This window comes from Vigna unguiculata, chromosome 3 (assembly GCF_037176805.1).
Source record: "Vigna unguiculata cultivar grain cowpea cultivar isolate G323 ecotype 2 chromosome 3, ASM3717680v1, whole genome shotgun sequence".
Classification (NCBI taxonomy): domain Eukaryota; kingdom Viridiplantae; phylum Streptophyta; class Magnoliopsida; order Fabales; family Fabaceae; genus Vigna; species Vigna unguiculata.
This window is the reverse complement of record NC_140794.1, coordinates 63,007,192-63,032,532: the sequence shown is the minus strand read 5'-3', so window position 1 is coordinate 63,032,532 and position 25,341 is coordinate 63,007,192. Positions and strand designations below refer to the sequence as shown.

The following is a 25,341-nucleotide window of genomic DNA, read 5'->3' as shown; positions in this document are numbered from 1 at the left end:
CCAACTCGGTTCACTTTTTAGCGAGTCAAAAAAATTCGAACTCGATCCGGTCCACCACGGGTTGGCGGGTTAAATGGGTTGGCTCACGGGTTCACTTAACTAAATTGTAATTTTAATTAAAATCTAAATAAACTTTAATACAATCCAAATACAAACCAAAATAAAAAAAAAATACAAATTATTTATGTGTTGGATAAAAAAACAACCTAACATGATCCAAATGTAAAGTCCAACTTAATCAAAATAAATAAAAACACTTGTGTGACCCTTTTATCGGCTCACCACGGGTTCAACTCGAATGAGCCGGACTCTAAATAAGCCGGGTCAAAAATCAACCCGTATTAAAATTTGTAAAAAAATTTCAACCCAACCCGACCCAAACCCGTGATGAGCCGGGTTGGCTCACGGGTTAGACCCATTTTGAGAGCTATGTTATCTCTTATAATCTCTAACATGGATTTTTCTAACTCATTTAAAATCTGACATTATATAACCTTACCTTTCTAACATATTCTAAGAATTTAGGAAAATTATTTTTGGACAATCTTATTTTTTATAAATTTGACAAAATTTCTATAAATACAATTAAAATATATTAATTTTTTATTTTTTAACCAAAATAAAGAAATAAAATAGTAATTTTTTACTTAAATAAGTAATTTTTCAAAGATTGTAAAAAAAAATCATTGTTGTAGAATTTATATTCTTGCAGTTTCTCTAATCAGCTTAATGATAATTTAAACAATTTAACTAAAATAACTGTGTGTGAGAATTTATTTCAGCATACTCTTCTTCTCTTTTTTTATTTTTATTCTTAACTTGTTAGATATACAATTTCACAATAAACTTTCTTCCAATTGATAAAGAATTTAAGGACTTTCTGGTAAAAAAACTTCTTTGCCAGCAAAATACACATAATCAAAAACTAAAGAGAACGAATTATTTTCAACAAATCAGAGTGGCGCAGCGGAAGCGTGGTGGGCCCATAACCCACAGGTCCCAGGATCGAAACCTGGCTCTGATATGAGTAGCTTCCATTTTTATAATATTTTTCAAATTTTGTTTTTAAACATTATATTTTAAAAAATTGATAGAAAATAATTCAAAATAGATAAAATAAATTATAATAATTTTATATCTAAATAATTTTATTGTTAATATAGGTTGAAGTTAGTTTTTCTTATAATTAAGTTTATTTTTATAATGTAAACTAAAGAAAAAAATTGAATCAGTTGACTATTTTTATAATCACTTAATACATTGAGAAGAAACAAATGCATATTTTTTTATCATACACTTGAACGTTAATTTTCTCATATTTTCTTACTTTGATGTTTATTTTTTTTATAAATTATTTATTTAATAAGTATTTGAATGATCACTTATATACCTTTTATCTCAACTTTTAATTAGTGGATAACAACAAATATAACCAAAATTATACGTATTTTAGCATGTTATTATCCCTCTTGTAACCAGTATGAAATATTTCATAAGTAATTAAATAATTTTTCAAAAATTAAAGTTAAAGAAATATTTTTAAAATGGATTTCTTATAACATAAGATAACAGTATTGATTTCTAAAACTATCATAAATTTACGTAAATTAATTAATTAAATTATATTAATATTAACGTATATTGATTTTAAAAATTGTTATATTTTAGTGTATTTTGTAACTAAAAGCATAGTTAGAAATCATCATAATATGATATAGAGTATTAGCATTGACATAATCTCTCCAAACTCAAATAACAAATAAATTTGAATTTAATTACATTAGCATAAATTTAATATATATATATATATATATATATATTAATTTACAAATTATTGTATTTAGGTATATTTTGTCTTATATTTGATAACCTAAACATAAAATTATTGTATTGGCATAATTAAAAAAGGATGAACATTTAGATTGAGAGTAATATTTGAAAATGAAAATAGAAAAAACACAATATTAGACTAAAAACAACCATCGTATAAACCAATTAGGCGACCAGTGTGGTACGCAAAATTATTTGGTTGTTAGATTTTTTTAATTATATATCAGTAAAAAAAAAATAGTATATTTTGAAGAAATAAAAATGTTAAAATATCACAAAGTAGTCTTAAAAAAACTGATGGTTATATTCTAAAAAAACTTCTCAAGAATATAATTAAAAAGAGTAAGAAATCAGACGAAACAATACTGTTAAAAAGATGATAATTAACAAGTAATATCTTAATTTACTTTTTCTCGATAGTTTCTATAATTTTCCGTCAATGTGCAGGGGTGTCAGGATTATTATTTGGTTGGTGAAATAGACCTTAATTCGCTGTAAGCTAATTATTTAAGATGATAAATAATGTTTAACTGTGGAACAGCGAAAATGTGGTGGCCCATAACCCACAGTTCCAGAATTGAAACTTGGTCTTGATAAGAGTTGCTTCCGTTTTCCACAGTTATTTTTCATTTTTTTATATTTTATTTTAGCACGTATTTTGTAATTAAAGATATAGCTAGAAATAATCATAATATATATATATATATATATATATATATATATATATAATATTAGGATTGACGACAAGTCTCTCGAAACTTAAACAACAACAAAACGTGAATTTAATTATATTAGCATAAATTTAATATTTGTTAATTTAAAAAGTTATTGTATTTAAGTAAAGGCGGATCTTGAACAATATGTTTTGGAGAGTAAAAATAATGTATTCAAAATTTACATATTTAAATACACTGATGTAATAAAAACGAATATATACGTTAATATAATTATAACTATAAACTAAGTCACACATATATAAAGATTGTCTTTCGTTTTTTTAAATTTTTTAACACATCTATAACTGAATCAAAATTAAAAATTTCAGCTACTTTTTTCTTCAATGTACATAACTATATTGTTGACAAGAAATTCATCATTTATTTTACTAATGTCAATATATTGATTCAACAAGTCTTCACAAACTTTCATTATACATAACTGTATTGTCATATTTTCAATATATGATCAATTTTAAAAAATAAATCTATTCTTTTAACTTTCATCAATTACTTATTTAAAAAATTGAAACTAAACAATAATTTATGAAATGTAATTACTAAAAAAAATATACGATAATTAATCACATTTAAAAGTCGATTATGAAAAAACATTTAAAAATACTAACACTTTTATATAAATATATAAAAAAATTTAAAATACAAAATATATAAAAATATATTAAAGTTTTAAAAAAAATTAAATTATATATAAATTAATATAAAAAAATTGGGGGATGTGGTCAAAGTCCCTTCTGGTCCTAAGCTCCGCCACTGTATTTAAGTGTATTTTGTCTTATATTTGAGAATCTAATCATAAAATTATTGTATTAGCATAATTAAAAAAGAATGAGCATTTAAATTGAGAGTAATATTAGAAAATGAAAATAGAAAAGAATCACAATATTAGGCCAAAAAAATCATTGTAATTTTTTTTTTCTATTCGTATGAACCAATTAGTCGACCAGAGTGGTACACAGATTTATTTGGTTGTTAGAATTTTTTAATTATATATTAGTCTTTAGATGGTAAAAAAAAATAGTATATTTTGAGGAAATAAAAAAATGTCCAAATATCACAAAGTAATAATATTAAATAAAATGATGGTTACCTTAAAATAATGAATAAATAAATATATTGAGATCAAAACATCAGAGTACTGTCAACATTTTTACTAATTGCTTGAAATTTGCTGGTCATGTCACGGGAAAATGTCAATCCTCTTATGAATCATATTGAATTTGATGTTATTCCTATCTTAAACAAAATTTGATCAAATTAATTACGGCGCATTTAACATTCAAAGATTTTTTTGTTTAGATATAAAATAAAAGCGCATATATTAGATGAGTTTAAGATTGTTTTCAAAAATTGTTCACATGGATACGTTTAGATACTATTTTTATTATTTTGGATGAAATTTCGTGAGTAATATGTTTATGTTGTTTAAATATCAAATATAGTTTTAGTTGCATATTTTTTTAGTACCACAAATTTAAACAGAACGTATAATAACAAATACATAATTTGAAACGTATTCATGAATTTTAAAATATTTCTTTGTATATCTTTATTTTGATTTTTGTACACCGATATCTTAATCATTTTCTTAAAGCAATTTTATGTGGAACTAACTGAGGAATAAATACTCCAAATTATACATTCCTGTGATTAACCACCATTTATTGCTCGCGTCATTCCATATAAAACCCTACATGTACATGCAAGTGTTTCTCAAATTAAAGTCTCATTGACATGATCATAATATAATAATTAAAGTATCATTTTTACAAAATGTAATTGGTCAGTGTATCAATTCAATTAAGATGAAAATGTTTGAATTATTATTATTTGAAAAAAAATTAAGCGCACAACTTTTGATACATTCTTAAGAATATTTCTTAACCTATTCATTTTGTTATTAATTAATACTACAAAATACAAATACGTCAAAGAGTTTGACAAAGTTAACTGTGCCTCCAATTACCATTTATTTCAAATTTTGATAATTACATTTTCGAGGATGACCTAAATAGTCAGTATGTTCAACATGAGTACTAATTTGGGTTGTGCAAGACACTTGCCACTTGATAAACCAATTTAACATACGAGACTCAGATTATAAACACTTTTTAGAGATCCAGATTAAATATACTTTTAACGTATTTCCCTTGCATTGTGCCAGAAACAAAGTAAATGAAGTTCTTACTTGTACACATAACTTATACGGAATTTTGCATCACTGATTCGTCTGATGGCAGCCATGACAGCTCTGAGAATTTCTGAGTAACACTTGAATGTTGGTAGCAGTGGTAGTTCTAGAAGTTTGAGTGTAGAATGCAATTCCTCAATCAAGCTTTTGAGTTATAGATGGTTCGCTATAAACAGTGTTTTGTCACTCCTGGTAGCTTGTCCTAGGTCACGGTCAAAAGATTGAACTCACGACCTAAGGCCCAAGATAATTCATTACGGGCATTAATGCTTATGTTGTATTCCTTGAAGAATCCGTTAGATGTTATTACCGACAAAATTGCCCTGGAAAATGGAAAAATTATATGAAACACGGAAAAGGTAAACTATGAAGAAAATTTCTGGAAAAATTATGTGTGATGAATTCTTAATGCTACACAGCTGAGATCAAATACTATCAACATCTGAGATCAAGATCAATAATGAGCACTCACCTACAAGCTAGGAGGTCAGATGATGAGGAGTTGGTCATATTTTCAACCTTGCGAATTACTACATAGCTGAAAGACAAACACAAGATTTTAAAAAATAATTCTAAATATGCAAATTTCATACAAATACGAAATCATAAATCCTCAACAAGGTTCGTTTGGATAACACCATAAGATGTCAAGGTATAGAAAGTTTTTCGGATTATGGAAAATAAAGATCATATGAAAAATTCCAAGTTTTAAAATGGTCAATATAATAAAAAGCTACATAGCCAAACAATACTTCACCTTTTCACCCCAGCAGGAACAGTATCATGAAGTACGTGATGATAAGCAGGATCAAGCACATCACTCACAGCACCAGGAATTATTGATCCTAGAAAGCCACTTGAACTCTTGCTCCTGCTAAAGTCACCAAATATGCATGAGATGACTTCCAAAATCCATTTCAGAGAAAGCAAGATAATTAAGGGAAAAAACATCGGAAATAATTTTTCTCAAAGAGAAAAGGAAGGTAATCAAGATTATATGCAACACTAAAATCAGCCACAGAGGTTGTACACATTTATCACGAAATCACTATTATGCAACCACATCTTCCTTTATATGAATCAGAATCAAATTTGAAGTTTTCATTATGAGAGGTTTCTCATGCTTGCTGGTCCATTTGAGTGGTGACTGAGTCAAGCAAGATAAATAACGTTGCTTTAAATTTAAGTTAGGCTGGCAATACATCAGTGATCTTAAGAAACCTAAACTTATATGACAATATTCACTGAATACAACAATAAAGTAGCCAAAAAGATGGAAAGTGGGGAAGAATATTTTAAGTTGCAATTCTCGCCTTGGATGTGAAGCAAATCCAAGAGTGAAAAGATGAATAGAACCAGAAGAACTTGAGGCTGCAAGGATATCTGGAAGCTGCTTTGATGGTCCAAATGACAGTGAAAATATAGTAGACGGGTATGTCCCCCTTCTAAAGCTATATGACTGCTGAAAAAAAACATGTCAGTTCAACAGTTGAAGTAAAATAGTAACACATAAAATTAAAAGCATAAAAATAGCTACTAGGTCTATAATCCACAATGAATATAACTCATGTATGAATTACTTCCGAGAAATAACAGTTGAGAAAAAAAGAGCATTACGTTAGAGGAAAATATTTGATTTCATGGTTCAATTAATGCTATACACTTTACATGTTTACCTTCATTAACATGGTTAGAAAAAAAATGTAACCAGTCTTTGGTCACCACATCTGTGTCAACATATTATTCAGTAAAAATCCAAAGTTATGAATATCATCTACTATCTACTGAATGTAACCAAAATTTCAACACACGCCACCAAATATAGTCATGTCTTTGAGATTGTCAATCAGGATTTGTGTCAAGCAAAAGAGATTCTCGATGAAGCAAGAAAGCAGTCAAAACATCATTAAGTTTCTAAATATTACCAAAATAGGTGTTGATGAATTATAAATCGAATTAAGTGATCCAGAAAACCTTAACAAAATAATAGCCGAGGCATTGAGTCGTAAGAAAACCAACATGATAGTATGTATTATTAGGCAAGTGTGTTGTTTTTTGAAGTTTGTGGGCAAAAAATGCCCTTGGTAGGACTCTTTGTCTCTGGGATAGCAATTGTATTAATGTATCATATATGATTTATGTGTCCATGAATGTATTTAATTGGTTTATCAATTAGTGTTCTATCCAAAGTTTCATCTGGTAGACAGACAGTACACAACCTTAAATGAGGATATGAAAAAACAACAGGAGGATCGACAGCCTATTCACATAAAACATACAACTGCTTTTATCTTTAAGAGTCATCCAACATAGAAGACAATTGAACAGAGAATGAGAAGCGAGAGAGTTAGAATCAAGGAATTGCACAAGACCAATTAACCACTCTCTCAGTTTACAAATATAAAGGCCCCCTAACAGATAGGGTTTCTCCCTCAAACACAATCAATACCAAATGCCCATCGAATACAGAAACCGCCGCACAAATGCATAACTATGTAAAGACTCGTCGCATAAATTTCCTATGAGAAAGTACACATGCAAAATATAAAATGGAGGGTATATGTCCACGGTGCAAAAACAGTTTAGGAACACTAGCTAATATTATGAGAATTCACACACTTGAGCCAACATTCTTAGTTAAGGGACTGTGTTTTGATATGACTTGAAGGGACCTACCAGAGAACAGTACCAATATTATGACCATAATTTCAAGGAGAAAGAATACTGAGAGATGTAAGAAACAATGATTTATACCACCAATATTCCCAATTAATATTTAGAAATATTGACTTCTATTCATCACCTTTGTTGCATCTGACACCAAATGAACTCTGATTATGGTACCTTGCTCAGATGCTGTAGCTATGTACATTCCATTAGAAGAAAGAACCATTGCAGCCAATGGTGAACGATGAGCCTCAATCTGTAAATCATGTTTGATAATGCTTATGAATATAGGTAAAAAATATAAACAACCATATACCAGCTCATATGTCAACCATTAAAAAGAAAATATCACTGTCAGAAGATAAAATAACTCAATTGCTGATATGTAGTTAAACTCAAAACTTTTTCCTGCTGTGCTCCCTAAAGAAGGAAATCCCATAATGCAAGTAGGCATTAGCATACCGTGCATGTAACTGGTTAGTATATTAAACATATTAGAACAAACAAGATATGCCAAATCATGACGACAGTAAATAAAATTGATTATTACTAAACATTCAAAAACGTAAAGCATAATATTGTAAGTTTTATCATCTCACTAGTTTGAGGCTACAAGATAGGATGATACAAAAGTAAAAATTCATGAAATTATAGTAACATAGTCGTTTAGCATTCAGAAGGAAATTTATGTATAACCTCACAGTGTAAATGACGATTCATGACATTATACAACAATGCAGATCCTTTGGTAGTACTGGCAGGAAGAGCCAAATAGCAAGCATCCAAACAAGGGGAAAAAGCGCAAAGCCCTGTGGGGAAAAATTGCCTCAGAAAATTATATCATGATATAGCAGTTTGTTGGCATGATTAAAAGTTTAATTCACCGTGTTTGTGGCAATCCGATGAGAATAGAATAATATAGTCATAATCTAAAAAGTAAGAACTACAATTAACAATTAAAGTATCCAATTAAATGAAATTAAGGCCCACAGTGATTCCACCCTCACCTTTAATATTTGGCACTGTGTCAATAATGTCCACAATACTGAGACTATTTATTTCATATACATATGCTTTATCTTGTAAAATGACAACGAGTCTGCATTATGGAGAAACAGAGAGATTAGGGTAATATTAGTGGTCAAAGAAGGTAATAGGACTTGACAAAAAACTTTATTGAGAAAAGAATAATAACTAAAGAAATTCAGATATATAGGAAAGTGGCTGAATCCAAAACTTGTAGACTAGCATGCATTAATGTTAAATATAAACTAACAAAATAATAATCTGATCGTATGTCTCTACTACACAATGAACACATACAAAGCTCCAGAAACAGACAGAACACCAATTTGTTAAACATTCTCATTTGAGTCACCTGAATGATCAGCAAATTTGGACAAAAACAACCCACAGACAAGTCCCAAACTTTCTCCTTAGTTCTACTCTATATGTTACAAACCAAGTGAGAAGAGAGGGAATGATAGATGGAAACAAACGGAAAGAAATCAACGATTTTGTTAGATGATTGAAAATAGAACAGAGGAGAGTCTATCCAGCACGATTTCCACTTTCAAAAAGGATTACTCCATTCACTCACAAACTATCAAATTCAGAATGAAGCCCCTAATCTGAGTCTTAGTTTCCCCTGCAGATGTAACCAATCTTTCTAACTAATGTACAAAAAGTTGCCCCTTTCTGTTCCAACAATATGAAATATAAGTTCCAACACAAACCGCAACCTCATAAAGTAAGCCACAGATATCACTAGTCAGCATAATTATAACAGCAACATACTTCCTTACAAAAAATAAGCATTTGGCAGTGCTACACTGAGTATTAGGAAAATATCATGATGCCTTCATCACATGTATGCATAAATAATCATTGTTTCAGTGATCAACCCCCCACCAGGCTTCAAGAATGTTTGATGCCCATTTCATATTCTAATATTAAAAACACAGCATAGTATGATTTTATACAAAAAAAGAAAATGTCCGACAGTGAAGATGGAGTTTTGACCTTTGTCTATTCATGCGAACAGCAAGTATGGACGTTAGAAAGTTCAATTCTCTAAGAGCAGCACCCGTGGTTTTATTGAACAAACAGAGACGGCGAGGGGACAAAGATGGCTGCATGTAAATAGACAATTAAACAAAAAAAGCAGAAGCTCAAGTCCATGCCCAATAGCAAAGCTTGTTGAGTAATCATGAGTATAGTACCTGATCACCAGCACCAACGATAGCAAGAAGACTGGAGCTAAACAGCATCTCCACAATAACAAAAGCTCCAACAGCTGCAAGAAAGAAGTATGAATATTAAGAGATTGAATTAAAAGAAAAAAAAGAAGTTTTTAATCAATTAAATGGAATTTACCTCTTTCATAGCAGAGTTTTCCTGTATTGGTCTCAAATATTCTAAAACCATCCCTGGTGCCAACAGCAAAGTAACTACAACGAAATATGTATACATGAAGTGAGCGATTTTGAATGGATTTTGGAGGAATTGGAAGAAATTGAAAGAGCATGAATTGACCTAAGGTCTTGGTTGAAAGAAGCGCATAGGATAGAGGAAGTAGAAGAGTGGTTGGCCATTGAATTGAGTTTCAATTACAAGTGCTGCTCCGAAGCTTCCCTAAACCCTACCTATGATCATCATTCCCAAAACAAATAGGTACCTTGTCCCACTCGCTTCTTCTGATTGTTTTCTGATAGGTATTTATAGATGATGGTTAACAATTTTTATATTTTACCGTTAAGGCAAATCTCTGATTTAAAATATATTCTTTCACTTCAAATCAAATATATATCACGTTAGTTGTAAGTTTATATAAATTTTTAATAAATATAAGTTTAATTAATTTTTAGTTCTTCATAAATATTAAAATTTTCAATCATTAATTTTTTTTAGTTTGTTCAGTTTTTTTTTTTAAATTTAAAATTTTCTATTAAATTCTTGTTATTAGTTCATTCTGATAATTAAGCATTGCTGTTTATGTTGTTGTTATTTTATTTCGTCAAATATTATTTTCTAATTTTCTAATTTTATATAAAAATATAAAATTATAAAGTTACATGTTATAAAATTAAATAAAATAGTGAGTCGAGATAATAAATAAGGTGATGAGTACAGATAATAATTATATCACCCATTAAAGTCACCTTACATTTTTAGAAAACAATTTAACTGAGTTCAATTAAAAAAGTTTAAATATTAAATAGTCGATAGATATAAAAATTTAATAAAAGCTCAATTAAACTTTTTTAAAATTTATCCGCATTAAAAACCAAATAATTAAATACCAATCTAATCCAAAATGTTAAAATTACCTCTGCATCACATTTCCTACACTATAATAAGGTTGTACTTAGAGATGTCAAATGGATTTTAACTCGTGAATTAATCAGGTTCATCACGGGTTCGAGCTGGGTTAGGTTAAGAAAAATTTAACTTTTTCAAAAGTGGGTTGAACTCAACCCGGCTCACTTAATCCACGGGTTAAACGGGTTCGAACCGGGTTGAAGGTGGGTTGGCTCACTTAACCTATCAACATTTTTTTACAATTTATTTTAATTTATTTTAATTTATTTTTAATTTTTTTAATAATTATTTACTATTTCTATTATATTTGTTCACAATTTCATATTTTTAAATGCTAGAATGTTGCTTAATTATATTTGAATAGTTTGAATGTTTAATTAATTTGATTGTCAAGTTATATATGTTGATACTTTAATCTTTAACCATAATCTTTATAGTAAATTACTCAAATAACCGTCTCATAAACAATTTTTTCTAAATTAGCATGAAAAAGATGTATAGTTTTTTTATTTATATTTTGTTGAATAGCATGACAGAAAATTTGTAATATTAGTCATGCTTTCTTAGACTATATGGATATTTTCTTGAAAATAATTCTTCATATATTGGTGGTGAGCATGATCAAAATATTGGTTATTGATTTTTATGATTGTCATTTCATGGGTTACTTAAAAATTTATTTAAATATTTGAATACTAAAAAAAAAATATTTTTTTTAGGTGGGTTGGTGAGCCAACCCACTCAACCCATCAATCCGTGGTGGGTTGAGCCGGGTTACAAAATTTCTGGTTCACCATAAAGTGAGCCTGGTTGGGTTCACTTATTTTCAACCCGGCTCGTAGTTAGCCAACCCGTGTGAGCCGGATTGGCTCACTTTGACATGTCTAGTTGTACATTATTACCGTTCTAAACTATCTAAAAAACTAATATAATATTTTTGAGTAGACTCACAAAAAAAAGATATGAGACAAGTTGAGATATTAAACTCATTATCCCGCAGAGACTTACAATTTATGTGGGTTAAAGGTGGGGTAGAACAGGCTAGTCCACTGATTTGTTTACAAAATTAATATTTTTCTTTTTCAATCCCTACATCATTCATTGTATCATTTATTATTGTTGATGTAAGTTCCTTTTATTATTATTATTATTATTATTATTATTATTATTATTATTATTATGTATAATCATTGTATGTAAGATAATGATTTTAGTTATTGAATATGAAATATCTTTTTATACATTTTTAGGTTAATAAACTTGTGTTTGTCTTGTAAGGTGACATGTTGTTATTGTACTTTAGCTATATAATCTTCGGTGTTATTATTTCTTATTTTTTGATTCGTTAAACTAATTTGAATTATTTCGATAGAAAATGAATATCAATTATTATGCAAAAATAAAAAAGTTTGTATTTTGCTTATTTTGCTCATCACAAATGCGGTTCAACTTACGGAACAAGATTGGCCCGAAAAGTAAAACTGTTTTTGAACTGCAGGTTAGATCGATCCACCTAGCCATCTTAACAATACTATAATATAATTTATCAGTCCTTATAAACTACCAAATTCGATGTACATATCATTATATATTAGGTTTAATTACTCAGACAGTTCTTTGTGTGACATGTGACATTGTCAATGCCACGTGACATTCCAATATCATTGTCATTGTGTTGATTTCAATTTAGTCCACATATATGTCTTTTTGATTCAATTTAGTTCCTACTTATGTATTTTTGATTCAATTTTGTCCCAATTTTTTTAATAATTAAAATATTTTTTAATCCATTTTGTATAAGATTAAAACTAATTAAGTATAAATATTTTTATAAAATTGAGTACTGATATTTACATTGTTTTTCTCCAATTTTACACCAAATTTATTATTTATATAAATGTTATATTAATACTTTTTTTATTAAAAATGACTATTTAACATATTCAAGAGGTTAGAAAAAAACTCATCATTTTTTTATATCTTCTCTTCCATTATTAAATAAAGGGTTAAATATGTTTTTGGTCTCTTAACTTTTAGTAAATTTTGGAATTAGTCCATTTTGAAACTTTGGACCAATTTAGTCTTTGATCTTTCGAAATATGTGGATTTAGTCCTTTTAATCAAATTTTGGTTGGTTTATTGGATGTTTCGTACGCATTTCAGGATTGTATTTGAGTTGTTTATACTGTTTGACACATTTTTGCTTTAATGTTAAGTCAAATACTATTATGAAACGCGCTTGAAATGTCAAATAAACTTAACAAAATTTGATTAAAAGGACTAAATCCACGCATTTCAAAAGATGGAGGACTAAATTGGTCCAAAGTTTCAAAATGGACTAATTCCAAAATTCACTAAAAGTTAAGGGACCAAAAACATATTTAACCCTTAAATAAATGAAAAAATATAAATGAAAAAAATAAGTAATTTTCTTTTGTCTCACTTGATAGTGAACTATTTGTTTAATATTTAACATTATTTTTTATCTCGTGAACTTTTTGTATATTCATTTTTTATTAATTTCGGTGAGTATATAAATTCACAAGTTTCTTTTTCTATATTAATAAAAAATTAATATACAAAAAGGTCATGAAATAAAAAATAATGTTAAATATTAAACAAATAGTTCACTTATTAGTTCACTATAAGTGAACAAGAGAAAGTTACTTCTTTTTTTCATTTATAATTTTTTCATTTATTTAATAATGGAAGAGAAGATATGAAAATATGATGACAGAAATGATGAGTTTTTGTCTAACTTCTTTTTAATAACAAAAGAAAATAAATAAAATTAAAAGAAAATACAAGATATGAAAAACTCAAAAGACAATAGAAAGAAAAAACAAAAAACAAAAAATATCTTAATTATTTTATTTCTTTATATATTTGATTTTATATTTTATTATTTATTATTGTACTTTATAAAATATGTAAATAAATACTTAACTTAATTTTTATTAATTTTTAATATAATATTATTTAATTTAAAAAGATGCATACAATTTTAAAAAATTTAAAAATTAAATAATTTTAAAAATTTTAAAATATAAAAATAATATAAAAAAATTAAAAAAATTTGGGGAGATGGTCGTGGACCCGCTGCCCCTTCTAACCTCCACCACTGCTTTTAACCATCTTTATATATATATTTGAAATCAAGTTTTTATTGTTACTTGTCATTTATTAAATTGTTTATTCTTTTTTATAGTACATAATTAATTTATTTTTAAAAGTTTATTAAATATAAATAAACACCCATTACAAAAATTAAATGATAAAATAATTAATTTAATTTTAAGAGTAGTTAAATTTATAATTAACGACTACTTAAAGAATAAAAATAATAATTAATTATTTAATTTTAAAAAGTTACTCAAATTATAACATTAAGAAACTGTTAAATTTAAATTAATTATCATTTAAAAATTAAAAATAATACAAAAATAATTTTAGTTCAAAAAAAAGTGATTTAAAAATAATTAAAAAAATAGATGAAGATTCTTATAATAAATTGTATAAATTATTGTATGAAGAGAATTTTTCTCTTTGGTGTGCATATTATTTTTTAATTTTATATTGTAAGTAACACATTTTTAAATTTAACCATTTTTTTCTAAATTTAATCATTTTTTAAATTATAAAAATCATCTACAAAATAAATAAAAATATTCATAATTATATTGTAATAATTATTTATATTTATTTTTATCATTATAATTTCATTATTTTTTTTATTATGAAAGAAAGTGAATACAATTAATAAAGATGATAAAACTATCATGTTTATAGGTATTGTTTTACTATTTTATGTATTGTGGTGATTTTTTTATTTGTGCTAAATATTTTATTTTATTACGGCCTGAAGAAATGGACACACAGGATTGTCGTGTTTGTACTTTTATTAGTAAAACACTATATCATATGCATAAAAGTAAAATTGAATTGTAAAGAGGAATATAAGAACGTGAACAGTAAGCCATAAAAAATAGGGATTATATATCAAATGTTAATAATAACTATTAATTTATTTGCAAAAATTAATGGATGGATCGGAAGAAACAAAATGATCAATCATATAAAACAATCTTGTTTATACCCAGTTATATATGGTGAACTAATTTTACTTTAGTCTCGAACTTCCAACACTACTTTTTAAGAAGAACTAATAGGTTTAAAAAAAAAAAAGTGGAGAGCTCGTTTTGTTCTTATAATTTCTTTTAAACGTAAAATTTCTAATAAAAATAATAATTTTGTTATACATTTGTAATTGATGATAATGTAAAACTATTTTACATTTTCAGTACACAACATTTTTTCTCTCTATACTTGATATGTTAAATTTATTTATTTTTTATCAACGTTATTTTTTTAGTTTAAAAATAAAATATTATTTTCCCATTTTTTAACAAAATTCAACCTGTTGCAATCTGGTGACCGAAGATTGACTTTCGCATCTCCGTTTTCTGGTAATGGTTTTAATACTTGCTTTCTTTTTTGTTATAACAAAAATAGCCGTTTAAAGGATCTTTTACTTTTTCCGAAATTTTAATTTTGGAGTGTACCAGGGTCATCCGAAATTAATTTTTTAAATCATTAATGAATTGACATTTTGAAACAGAAATCTAACATTCCAAAAATTATATTTCAAGTAATGACATTCTAGTCACTATAGAAATCACATTTCTAAATGAGAATTTAACCCAGTATTACAATTTTTAAAACAATTTATATTAATTAAGGAATTAAATTTCAGAAGTAAAATCTCCAACGTTAAGGAAGAGTAAAATCTCAAAAAAATCTAGCATTGTACCAAAAATAATAAAGGTTGTTTTTTAGATAACGGTTAAAAACATAGACCGGTGTCACTTTAAAAAAGGAACAGTGCAAAAAGCGAGAAAATTGCATTACAATGGCGCTGATTCTTTATTAAAGTTTAAAAGTATATGAGGAGGTGGAGATTCTATTAACGAGGTTGTCTTCTGGTCCTTCTCTTGTCTCTTGAGTTTGTATGCTAGAATGAGTGTTTAAGCACCATTTTACCAACCAAAAACTCCTCAATAATTAGAATTAACATACTTTGAGAATCAACCATGTTCATTTAGACCATGTTAGTAAGAGATATATTTTGGAGCAGGTATTGGAGTCAAAGAAAATCATACAAAGGGAGAAAAAGGAAAATTTCCAACACTATACTATAGGAGTAGCAAAGACAGACAGAAAGGTAAAAAAGAACACACGAAAAGACACTAAATGGAGAAAAAGAGCAAGCGTGACCCTGCAAAGCATCAGATTGACAATGACCTCTAACAGCTCAAAAGCTCGGACTGTGACCATCACACACTCATACTTCTAAGTTTGAACATACATGAACAAGACATGTGAGAGGACTCTACGAGATATGCATGCCCATCTTCATCTTCAGTCAAATATCATTCTGCGGAACACACCCTCTTGTCTCTGCTGCTTCACACTCCACAGCAAAGAATCTGATGATGTTCCCTGTCCAACCCTATAAAAAGTCTAATGTGCGTATTGCGCACCCACCTACCACATTTTCCACCATTATAAATATATTTTGCACCCAAATACACAGGAACACGAGTACAACTGCACTGGTACTAACCTCTTTATTTACAACACAGACCCAATATGACAAAACTTTTTGGAATATATATACATTTGATTTAATTATATTATCCTAGAATAACCAAAACTAACTAATTTAAGATTCATGACCAATATAACTCCTTTTGTCTCCTTTTCTATCTTCTTCCTGTTTTCCTTTCCCCATTTATTGTTTATCTAGGACCAGAGAGTTCCATGGCATAGGATTCCAAAGACTGTTCATCATCATCATCCACTGTCATGCCAAACATGCTGGAACGGTCATGAACATCATCATCATGTTTGGAAGCAGAGATAGGGAGGGATGAACTATTGCAACTATTGTTGCTGTGGCTGGGGTTCATGTCGTGATTACCGTAATTATGTGATGATGCCCACTTCTCAGCAAGCCCGTCACCTTCTAGCATTCGAACCACTTCAGACATTTTAGGGCGGTGGGCTGTCAAATATTGAGTACACAGTAAAGCAACTTGCAGCATCTCCCCCACCTCTATTCTATCATAATTGTTTCCTAGCTCTTTGTCCACCAACACTGCAACCTTCTTTTCATGTAGTATTTTCCTAACCTGTCACAACATACGGACAAATATTCATCTCTGGTCTCTGAAGTGTACATAATTCTTTCAGCCAAACTTCAGATACCTATTTCAACAACTACTCAACACTCAGTAGCTTTTTTTTTATTTTTCTGAGAGAAGGGGGGACCGGGAAGTTTGGTTTACAGGTAGCAACTAACTATATTCATTATATATTCCAATAATATCATACTAACTATTGAAGAAAAAAACGAATATCATTCATCATCAGCTGCAGATAGAAAAGTTCCTCTCGTAATTTAGTAACTACAGCACAGAAGTCATCCACTGCTCAACAACAATAACTGATATATTGGACCAGACCAGTCACAGCGACACATAACTAACAATGTTGTTTGAGTTATTAAGAGCAATTAGTTAAAACAGCCAGGTCTAATACAATGCACATACCACACAACAGAAGTGTAGACAATGGTTTTTTATCACAGTTGCTACTCATTTCAGTAAACAAATCTACAAATTTTAAGAACGGGGTTTCCTTTCCCTTTCCATACTAGGGCATTCAATACATTAAGAGAAATGCATAAATAAAATTAAGACATTTTGGTAGAAGCTGTAGCCCAGTGCAGATCATAGCAAATTATTAAAAAGACCATGTTCAGAAAAAACCATGCATGAGGAACTTCCAATGGAGAGTTAAATATTGAATAAGCTAAAAGATATTACTAACTACCAGATTATTATGTCAAATGTTTTAGAATGCTGATTGTTTTGTTTAGGTTGGAGAGAATAGACTTACCCACTCTAGCATAGCACCTTTTTGATTCACCGTTTTCCCAAACTCGAGTGCTGTCATTCCGGTTATGAGCTCTAACAAGAGAATGCCAAACCCAAATACATCTGTTTTCTCAGATGATTGGCCGGTGGAGAGGTACTCAGGTGCAATGTGCCCAACAGTGCCACGGACAGCAGTGGTGACATGGGAATCAGCGTGGTCAAGGAGCTTTGCAAGGCCAAAATCTCCAACAACAGCCTCACAATAGTCATCCAGAAGCACATTGGCGGCCTTCACGTCTCTGTGTATTATCTTTGGATCACATTGCTCGTGCAAATACAGAAGGCCTCTGGCAGCTCCAATTGCAATCCTCTTTCTAGTGTTCCAATCTAAAGCTGGTTTGCCTATCATATAACATACATGATATTAAACCACAAGGAGTCTGAAAGTACTAAGATTCAATAGCTAAATCGTCCCTGGTAACAAAGAAAAACTTGAAGGTAAAACAGTTAGTTTAAGAAAAACCTCCCACACTTTTCATTTATTGTGCTATTTAAAGGAAAACACCATTGGCTTTATAGCCACTCTTGCTAACAGCCACAAAGAAAAAGTAATATTGAATCTATCATTGTAACAAAAGTAGGGATCTGAAGCCTAGATAAACATTATTGAAAACCTGACAAGAAATCATCCAATCAGAGCTTTATTAGGATATCAATTACCCAACTACTGTTTGTAGGCGTACCCCTGATTATCGACTATTCAGAACCTTTCTAGCCTATCATCCAAAATTACAACAATTTGGGAATGTTTATCTGATAGAATGCACCAACATAGCGAACACCAATGACATATTGTAAGCATGAATGCATGACTACATGTTTTAACACTAAAAAGCAGGCGTAACATTGCAAATTACTTAACTAAAACAAAAGAAAAGGAAAGAAATAATGCCCAACGTCCCAAGCGATATTAAATTGCAATTTGAAATGAAAATTAAGGCCCTTCGATCACAAAAATAAGAAAGCCAAAATATGGACAGATCATAGATTAAAACAGGGTTCAAGCAAGATGACAAGTAGATGATATTGCACCTAATAAAATATATCATATTATATGGTCACAGAAAGAGCGCTGGCATGGAGAGAATATCCAACCTCTAAGCCTGGAGGCCACACTGCCATTAGACATATAAGGGTAAACCAAAAGTTTTTCATTAGGAGTAGCACAATAGCCAATTAAGCGAAGTAAATTGCGATGAACTGCCAAGCTGATCATCTCCAACTCTGTTTGGAACTGTGATTCGCCAGCACTGCCATTAACATCTTTCAACCTTTTCACCGCCACCATCGTGCCATCTCCAAACTTCCCCCTATAGACATTGCCAAAGCCTCCAGCACCAAGTATATTCTTGGAGCTGAAATTATCCGTTGCATGTTGAAGCTCTCTGAAAGTGAAATTCTTTAGATTTCCCAAGCTAAGAACTCCTTCTTCCTTGTAATCTGCAACAATACCAAAGCCATAAATATTAATACCTTGATAATACCAATCCAGTATCATATAATTTAAGAACCTTAGTTACAATACTACCCACCACTGATATACAGGATGGCTCCCAGCTGTCGTTTCTTTCTATACCAAAATAGCCCAACAAGCAGGAGGATGACAGAAGCACAACTAAGACTGATCCCAAGTGCTATTGCTAGTTTTTTGGATTTGTGTTTTCCTGTAAACAAAAATGAAATACATATTATAAAAACGTTGAGCAAAGAAAATATAAGAAACCGAGAAGGTGGGAGGGTAAAAGGACGTACCTTCTGATGACACTTGCGAGAAGGAAATTGGTATTAGGGTCGCTGACCCAGAGCAACCTTCAGTAGTGCTGCTCCCACAAACTAATGGGTTGCCCACAATACTAAATAAACAGAAGAAACAGTGAATCAGGACAGAAGCACAGTTGACACTGTGAAATAATTTAATACCGTGTCCACAAAACAAACAGATGAGCAATAAAGAGAGAAGCATACTTGAATGACCTGGCTGGGAACTTAGGTAATGGTCCACTGAGATTGTTATAAGACAGGTCCCTGAGTGCATAGATTTAGCATATCAGTTTCAGCAAAGAAATTGACAAACAGTAAGAAATGAACCAAGTGGCAGGTTGTTTCGATTTTCAAGACACTGACGTGTGAGAAGAGGGAACTACACTCACAAGAAAGCAAGCTGTGGGGTTTTTGCCAGTGACTCGGGAAAGGATCCGGACAAATTATTGTTGTTGAGCCTCCTGCTCCCATTATGGACAAAGAAACAGTAAATTAATAAATTGCACTACATAATTTACACAACAAGATTTGAATCCGAAAAAGAGGTAACAGAATCCAAAAACACAAAAAATAAAATAATAAACTTTACACCTCAACAAAAAAAAGAAGAAAGCAAGTCAACAACTAAAGAACAGATAGTGGGCATTAGCCAATCGTTGCTTAAATAATTTCCCGCACTTTCTTTACCAAAAGAGGACTAAAATCAAGGAAACAATAATTACTCACAGGTACTGGAGACTATTCAATTGACTAAGAGATGCAGGAATCACCCCTGAGAATCGGTTATTGGAAAGGTCTAATGTCTGAAGCTTGGGAAGCGCTCCAAGTTCCGGTGGTATATTGCCTGAGATATTGTTATTCTGCAGCAATCTGCATTCAACCACCAAACCGCTTTTAGAACACTCAAACCACATAAAACACAGCAAAAGAGACTAAAAACACGCTTAAAAGATAATCACGCCAGCTATCCAGCTAGCATTAGATGACCGTTACACGATTAGAGACACGAAAAACACGAAAAAAAAAGTTGTAGAGGTTGCAAAGAGGAGAAGGTGCTAACACTTGTCGAAGATTTGTTAGATTTCCGATTGCCGGAGAGAAAGTGCCGGAGAGAGATTGGCTAGGCGCTCCACTGCAGAAAGAAAAACGAAAGTGAGAAAGTAAATGCAGGAAAAGTGAAAAAAAAAAGCTGGCGAAAGAAAGCGTTTAGTTAAGCACTAACAAGCCTATGACAAGGTCATCGGAAGAGCAAGTGATCATGGCCCAACTGCAAGCGTCGACGGAGTATTCATCCCAGTTATTCAAGACGCCGTGAGGATCATTGAGAGCTGCTTTTATGTTCATCAAAGCCACCACTGCAATTCACCGGTATCGGTACAAAGAATCAATATGAATTAAGCGAAGCTTAAAAATGGTTAGTTATTATTACCTTCGGGATTGCGAGGCTGAGAAGCAGAGGAGAGAGAGAGGAAAAAGAGGAGAGAGAGGAAGTGCAGAGCCATGAGCGGGGGAGTGGAAGAGGAGGGAGAGAAGAGCATGGTATTTGAAAAGGAAGGTTGAGTTGAGATGAAAGAAAGGTTGGTGCTAGGAATGAGACTAGACGAAGGCAACAACACCAAACCAATCTTTTTTTATGTTTGGATTTCTCTCTCCTCTTCCTTCTTTTGGTATATCTCTTTCCCCTTTTGCTTTCTCTCTCTCTCTCTCTTCTCTTCCGTGAGATTGCTTTTTTACTCAGCAGAAGAACGTGAAGGAGGCCGCGAGAATCAAAACGTCCATCAGATGTTGCATTGCAGTGCAGTCCCAGCCTACACTGTGCGTTGCTTCCTTCTTCCGCTTTTTCTTTTTCTACTTTCATTTTACTATTTTATATATATGTCACTGCTCTTGTCTTGTCGATACTCACTCTCTGTGATATTTTTTATAATATAACCAACTTACTTACAATAATCTATAAAAATTTATTTGTTTACTGTGTAAGTATAAATTAAAATAAACCATATTTCATTTTTATGATTGCTTTGGGAAACTATTCAATGAAATTTTATGTCAAGTTCAATCATGAGGATTTGTTGTTGTAACCTATTTAATCACATTAAAATATTTTAAGTATTTTGCATGTTTAAGTCAATCTTTGAACAAGTATTAGATTTTGGTGTTAATTTCATGAACTACGTAATATATTTTTATTTTGAATTTGTCGCATATATATATATATATATATATATATATATATTGTGAAAAAACAATCACGCATATTAAATATAATTATTTTTATTTATATTAAGATTAAATATATTTTTTATTTGTTGACTATAAATCAAATTAGAATTAGTCCATTTTGTAAATTTTAAAATAATTTAGTTTTTAAATTTTATAAATATATTAATTTAGTCAATTTAACTATATTTTATAGAGTTGTCAAAATGAGTCGTCTGGTCCACCACAGGTTGGCCACTTAGTGGGTCAATCCAACCCGACTCACTTATAAGCGAGCCGAAAAATTTTGAACCTGAATCGGCCCACTACGGGTTGGTAGGTTAAACGATTTGTCTCACTAGCCCACTTAATTAAAATAAAATATAATTTTTTTCTTAAGTCGTAAATTATAATTTAGATTAAAATTTAAATAAACTTCAAGATAATCTAAGTACAATCCAAAATGATGTTAAACTCCAATACAAACAAAAAAAAATCACTATTTAAGATCAAAGCATTCTTGTCACTTATCCAACTATAATATTAGAGTTTTGAATGGATAAATTCACAACATTTTCATCTCTTGAAGCATTTTCTTTATCCCCATCTATTTGGAGTTGAAGCTAGGTTTCCACTTGTCAACCCACTAATGTGTTTAGTTAAAAAAGCAGTCCAACATATCATGTATGACCATACGAATTGGTAGGCCAACCCGCCTCACCACGGGTTCAACCCGGGTGAGCCGGATTTTTGGTGGACCGGGTCAAAAATTGACCCGTACTTACATTTGTAAACAAATTTCAACCAAACACAGCCCAAACTCGTGGTGGGTCGGATTGACCCACTGGTTCTAATCCACTTTGATGGCTCTATGTGTTTATGATAACATTTCAACTAACATTGAAGCGAAAATGTGCCAAACAGTGTAAATAACTTGAATATTATTTTGAAATGTTTATGAAACGTTAAATAAACTTAACAAAATTTGATAAAAAAGACTAAATCTATGAATTTCTAAATATAAAAACTAAATTGAGTTAAATTTTCAAAAAGTGACCGAGTCCAAATTGAGACACCACAAACATGTTTAACCGCTTATTATTATTGAGTTTGCTTAACTAAAACATTGTTTATAACACCTAAAAATATTAATCACCCATGGTTCCTAAAGTTTGGTTTTTTTCAATCTAGGCTTCCATATTATATTTAGGAAAATAACACTTTGACAAAAAATTTCTTATATTTAAGATTTTTAATTTCCAACAACAACAAACTCAACTTCTCTCCTCTGATGTATAATTTTTGTAAAAATGTAAAATTAATTTTTTTTTGGGAGGACATTAGTATAAAATGAATAGCCATTTTTTTCACTATAATTTATAAAGTTTTAATTTAAAAACCACATTGTTATTTGATTCATGGTGCATTATATAGAATAACATTTAAATCGGGCTATTGGATTCATGGTACACTAAACAAAAATGTGCTAAATTGAGACACAATTAAATATATAATGAAGAAAAAAAAATTAAATTAATGATGTAGCAGAAATGCGAGTCATCCAACAAATCCACCAATTATAATGAGAAAACGAATTAGAGTTTTCAACCCATTTTTATACAGTAAAATAGAACAATCCAGTCCTAATTTTGTGAGCCTAATACAAAACATGTATAAATAAACCGAATCGGTTTACATTGCCATTCACACTCTAAATCCATGACCCACATTTCTCTTATCATTTCTTAATCAATTTATAACTATTTTTTTATTTGACTTCTTTTAAATTTAATATTTTTTAAACTAAAATAACCGTTTACAATAAAATTAAAAAAAATATTTATATTTTTTTTTATAATTATAATAATAGTTTTATTGTTCTTTATTAATATAAACAAATATTGGCACACATGTTACACATACATTTTCACTAGTATAAAGCATGATTATATGTATACGTACATTTTGTAATTTTTTCTCTTAATTACGAAATAAAACAATATAAAGTTCTTGCATTTACTTTAAACCCTATATATATATATATATAAAATGTTGAAGAGAGTTTCACATTTATATGACATGATAATAATCAAACACAGACTTAAAAAGTAAAATTCAAATTTATATAGTTATATTTATGGTTGTAACATCCATAATTATATATTATGGATGGTAACCATCAATAATATATAATTATATTAAGTACCAATATATGTGTGTGTGCGTTTTACAAATTATTCTCTTAATTACAAAGTAAATCAATATAAAGTTCTTACATTTACTTTAAACTCTTATCTCAATCTTTATATTATATTATTTCCAAAATAACTACAATCATATTTAAGTTATCTTGAATTATTTTTTCAACATATATATATATATATATATATATATATATATATATATATATATATATTATGAATAAATCACACACGTTCCAAATAATAATGCACTTCATAATTTATATGTAAAACGAAGAAATACAACTCCTAATTAAACATTATCTCAAATATTCTTAAACTAATATGAATGAAAGTTAGATACTTTTAGCATTCATTAAAAAATCTTAGAAGTTTAAATTTTATTTTTGTTCCTATCTATCCAATAGTTAAAAATAGACAATAGCCTAAGAGGGATAGGAGGAGTCATGCCTCCCAAAATTTTGATTTTTGTTTTTAATTATAAGTATTTAAAACTATTGAAATTTTTTTATTTATGTATAGCATTTTGAATTTTAAAAAATTACGTGTAGAGTATACCAGAATCGATAAGAATTAAATTATTATTTTTTAATAAAGCTTAATATTTAATGTTACTTAATAATAAAATATATAATCAAATATAATAAGGAATAAAAAAATTATCAAAATATTTTTTATATTTTCTTTCATTTTCATTTTCATTTTCTCTAAGTTATAAAAAAATCATTTTTTTCTACTCTCATATCTCATTTGTTCTCTTTTATTCTTGAAAAAAAAAATATTTTTTCTCACTTGATACTGAAATATTAGTTTAATAATTAACATTTTTTTTCTCATGAGTTTTTTTGTATTAAATTTGTATGAATACAGAAGTAAAAGTAATGTACTATGTGTTTTTTTCATAACCGATTTTTAATTGTGGCCTGATTATTATCATAAATTTATCTTTTAGTATTTACGTCTCAATTTTCAATTTTTTGTATTATTATGGTGAGATGAAAAGAGGACAAATTCAACTTCTTCACATATTTTCTCAACCATGATACTAATGATCAAATTGTTCAATCATATAAGCTTTTTCGTAAGGTTCATAGGATTACAAGTGCGTCATTTTTGTTATCAAAACAATATTGCATAATAAGATGAAAGATGAATTTATTTCTGACAATATAGTTATTTACATTAAAAAATAAATAACTAAAAATTTTAGTTTTGATTTAATTATCGGTGAGTTCAACAATATAAAGGAATGAATGACAATCATGTAAAAATTTATGATTTATTTTATAATTATGATTGTACTAAATTGTATACTCATTATCTTTATCTTGATGGAAACAATGAAATATATAATTTACATATATCATTTTAGTTCCTTAAAAAATATTGGTCAAAATTGGTCACTAAATACCTTAAATGTAATGATAAGGAGAGAA

The 25,341-nt window shown here is 29.3% G+C and overlaps 2 protein-coding genes across 3 annotated transcripts; both read right to left on the bottom strand.

Annotated features, from left to right (window-relative positions):
- Nucleotides 1-4,503: 4,503 nt before the first annotated feature.
- ATG18B (autophagy 18 B-like protein) lies at nt 4,504-10,129 on the bottom strand. 2 transcript variants are annotated; one of them, XM_028064604.2, is made up of 11 exons: nt 9,961-10,129; nt 9,802-9,875; nt 9,648-9,721; nt 9,448-9,557; nt 8,433-8,524; nt 8,122-8,234; nt 7,562-7,681; nt 6,072-6,220; nt 5,516-5,629; nt 5,231-5,296; nt 4,504-5,081 (listed from the first exon to the last, which is right to left on the bottom strand). In XM_028064604.2, exons 1-11 carry the CDS (start codon nt 10,017-10,019, stop codon nt 4,961-4,963), a joined length of 1,092 nt encoding a protein of 363 aa, XP_027920405.1. In that variant the 5' UTR covers nt 10,020-10,129; the 3' UTR covers nt 4,504-4,960. The 2 variants fall into 2 exon arrangements, with proteins under 2 accessions (XP_027920405.1, XP_027920406.1); XM_028064605.2 differs by having other exon boundaries at nt 6,072-6,217.
- Nucleotides 10,130-15,908: 5,779 nt separating this feature from the next.
- On the bottom strand, nt 15,909-21,331 carry LOC114178139 (protein CLAVATA3 INSENSITIVE RECEPTOR KINASE 2-like). The gene is made up of 11 exons (XM_028063870.2): nt 20,935-21,331; nt 20,728-20,860; nt 20,566-20,637; nt 20,232-20,375; nt 19,895-19,966; nt 19,710-19,769; nt 19,497-19,597; nt 19,277-19,408; nt 18,840-19,184; nt 17,707-18,086; nt 15,909-16,937 (listed from the first exon to the last, which is right to left on the bottom strand). The coding sequence occupies exons 1-11, from the start codon at nt 21,041-21,043 to the stop codon at nt 16,545-16,547; spliced, it is 1,941 nt and encodes a 646-aa protein (XP_027919671.1). The 5' UTR covers nt 21,044-21,331; the 3' UTR covers nt 15,909-16,544.
- Between the last annotated feature and the right edge of the window lie 4,010 nt (nt 21,332-25,341).

Excerpts from the sequence above, each read along its gene's own strand:
- LOC114178139 (XM_028063870.2), bottom strand. The coding sequence starts at position 21,043 with ATGCTCTTCTCTCCCTCCTCTTCCACTCCCCCGCTCATGGCTCTGCAC. Across the intron at positions 20,376-20,565 it reads CTAACAAATCTTCGACAAGT|ATTGCTGCAGAATAACAATA; the intron begins GTTAGCACCTTC and ends GGTTGAATGCAG. Across the intron at positions 16,938-17,706 it reads AAGGTGCTATGCTAGAGTGG|GTTAGGAAAATACTACATGA; the intron begins GTAAGTCTATTC and ends ATGTTGTGACAG.
- ATG18B (XM_028064604.2), bottom strand. The coding sequence starts at position 10,019 with ATGGCCAACCACTCTTCTACTTCCTCTATCCTATGCGCTTCTTTCAAC. Across the intron at positions 9,876-9,960 it reads TCTTTCAACCAAGACCTTAG|TTACTTTGCTGTTGGCACCA; the intron begins GTCAATTCATGC and ends ATTTCGTTGTAG. Across the intron at positions 7,682-8,121 it reads ATCGTCATTTACACTGTGAG|ATTGAGGCTCATCGTTCACC; the intron begins GTTATACATAAA and ends CATGATTTACAG.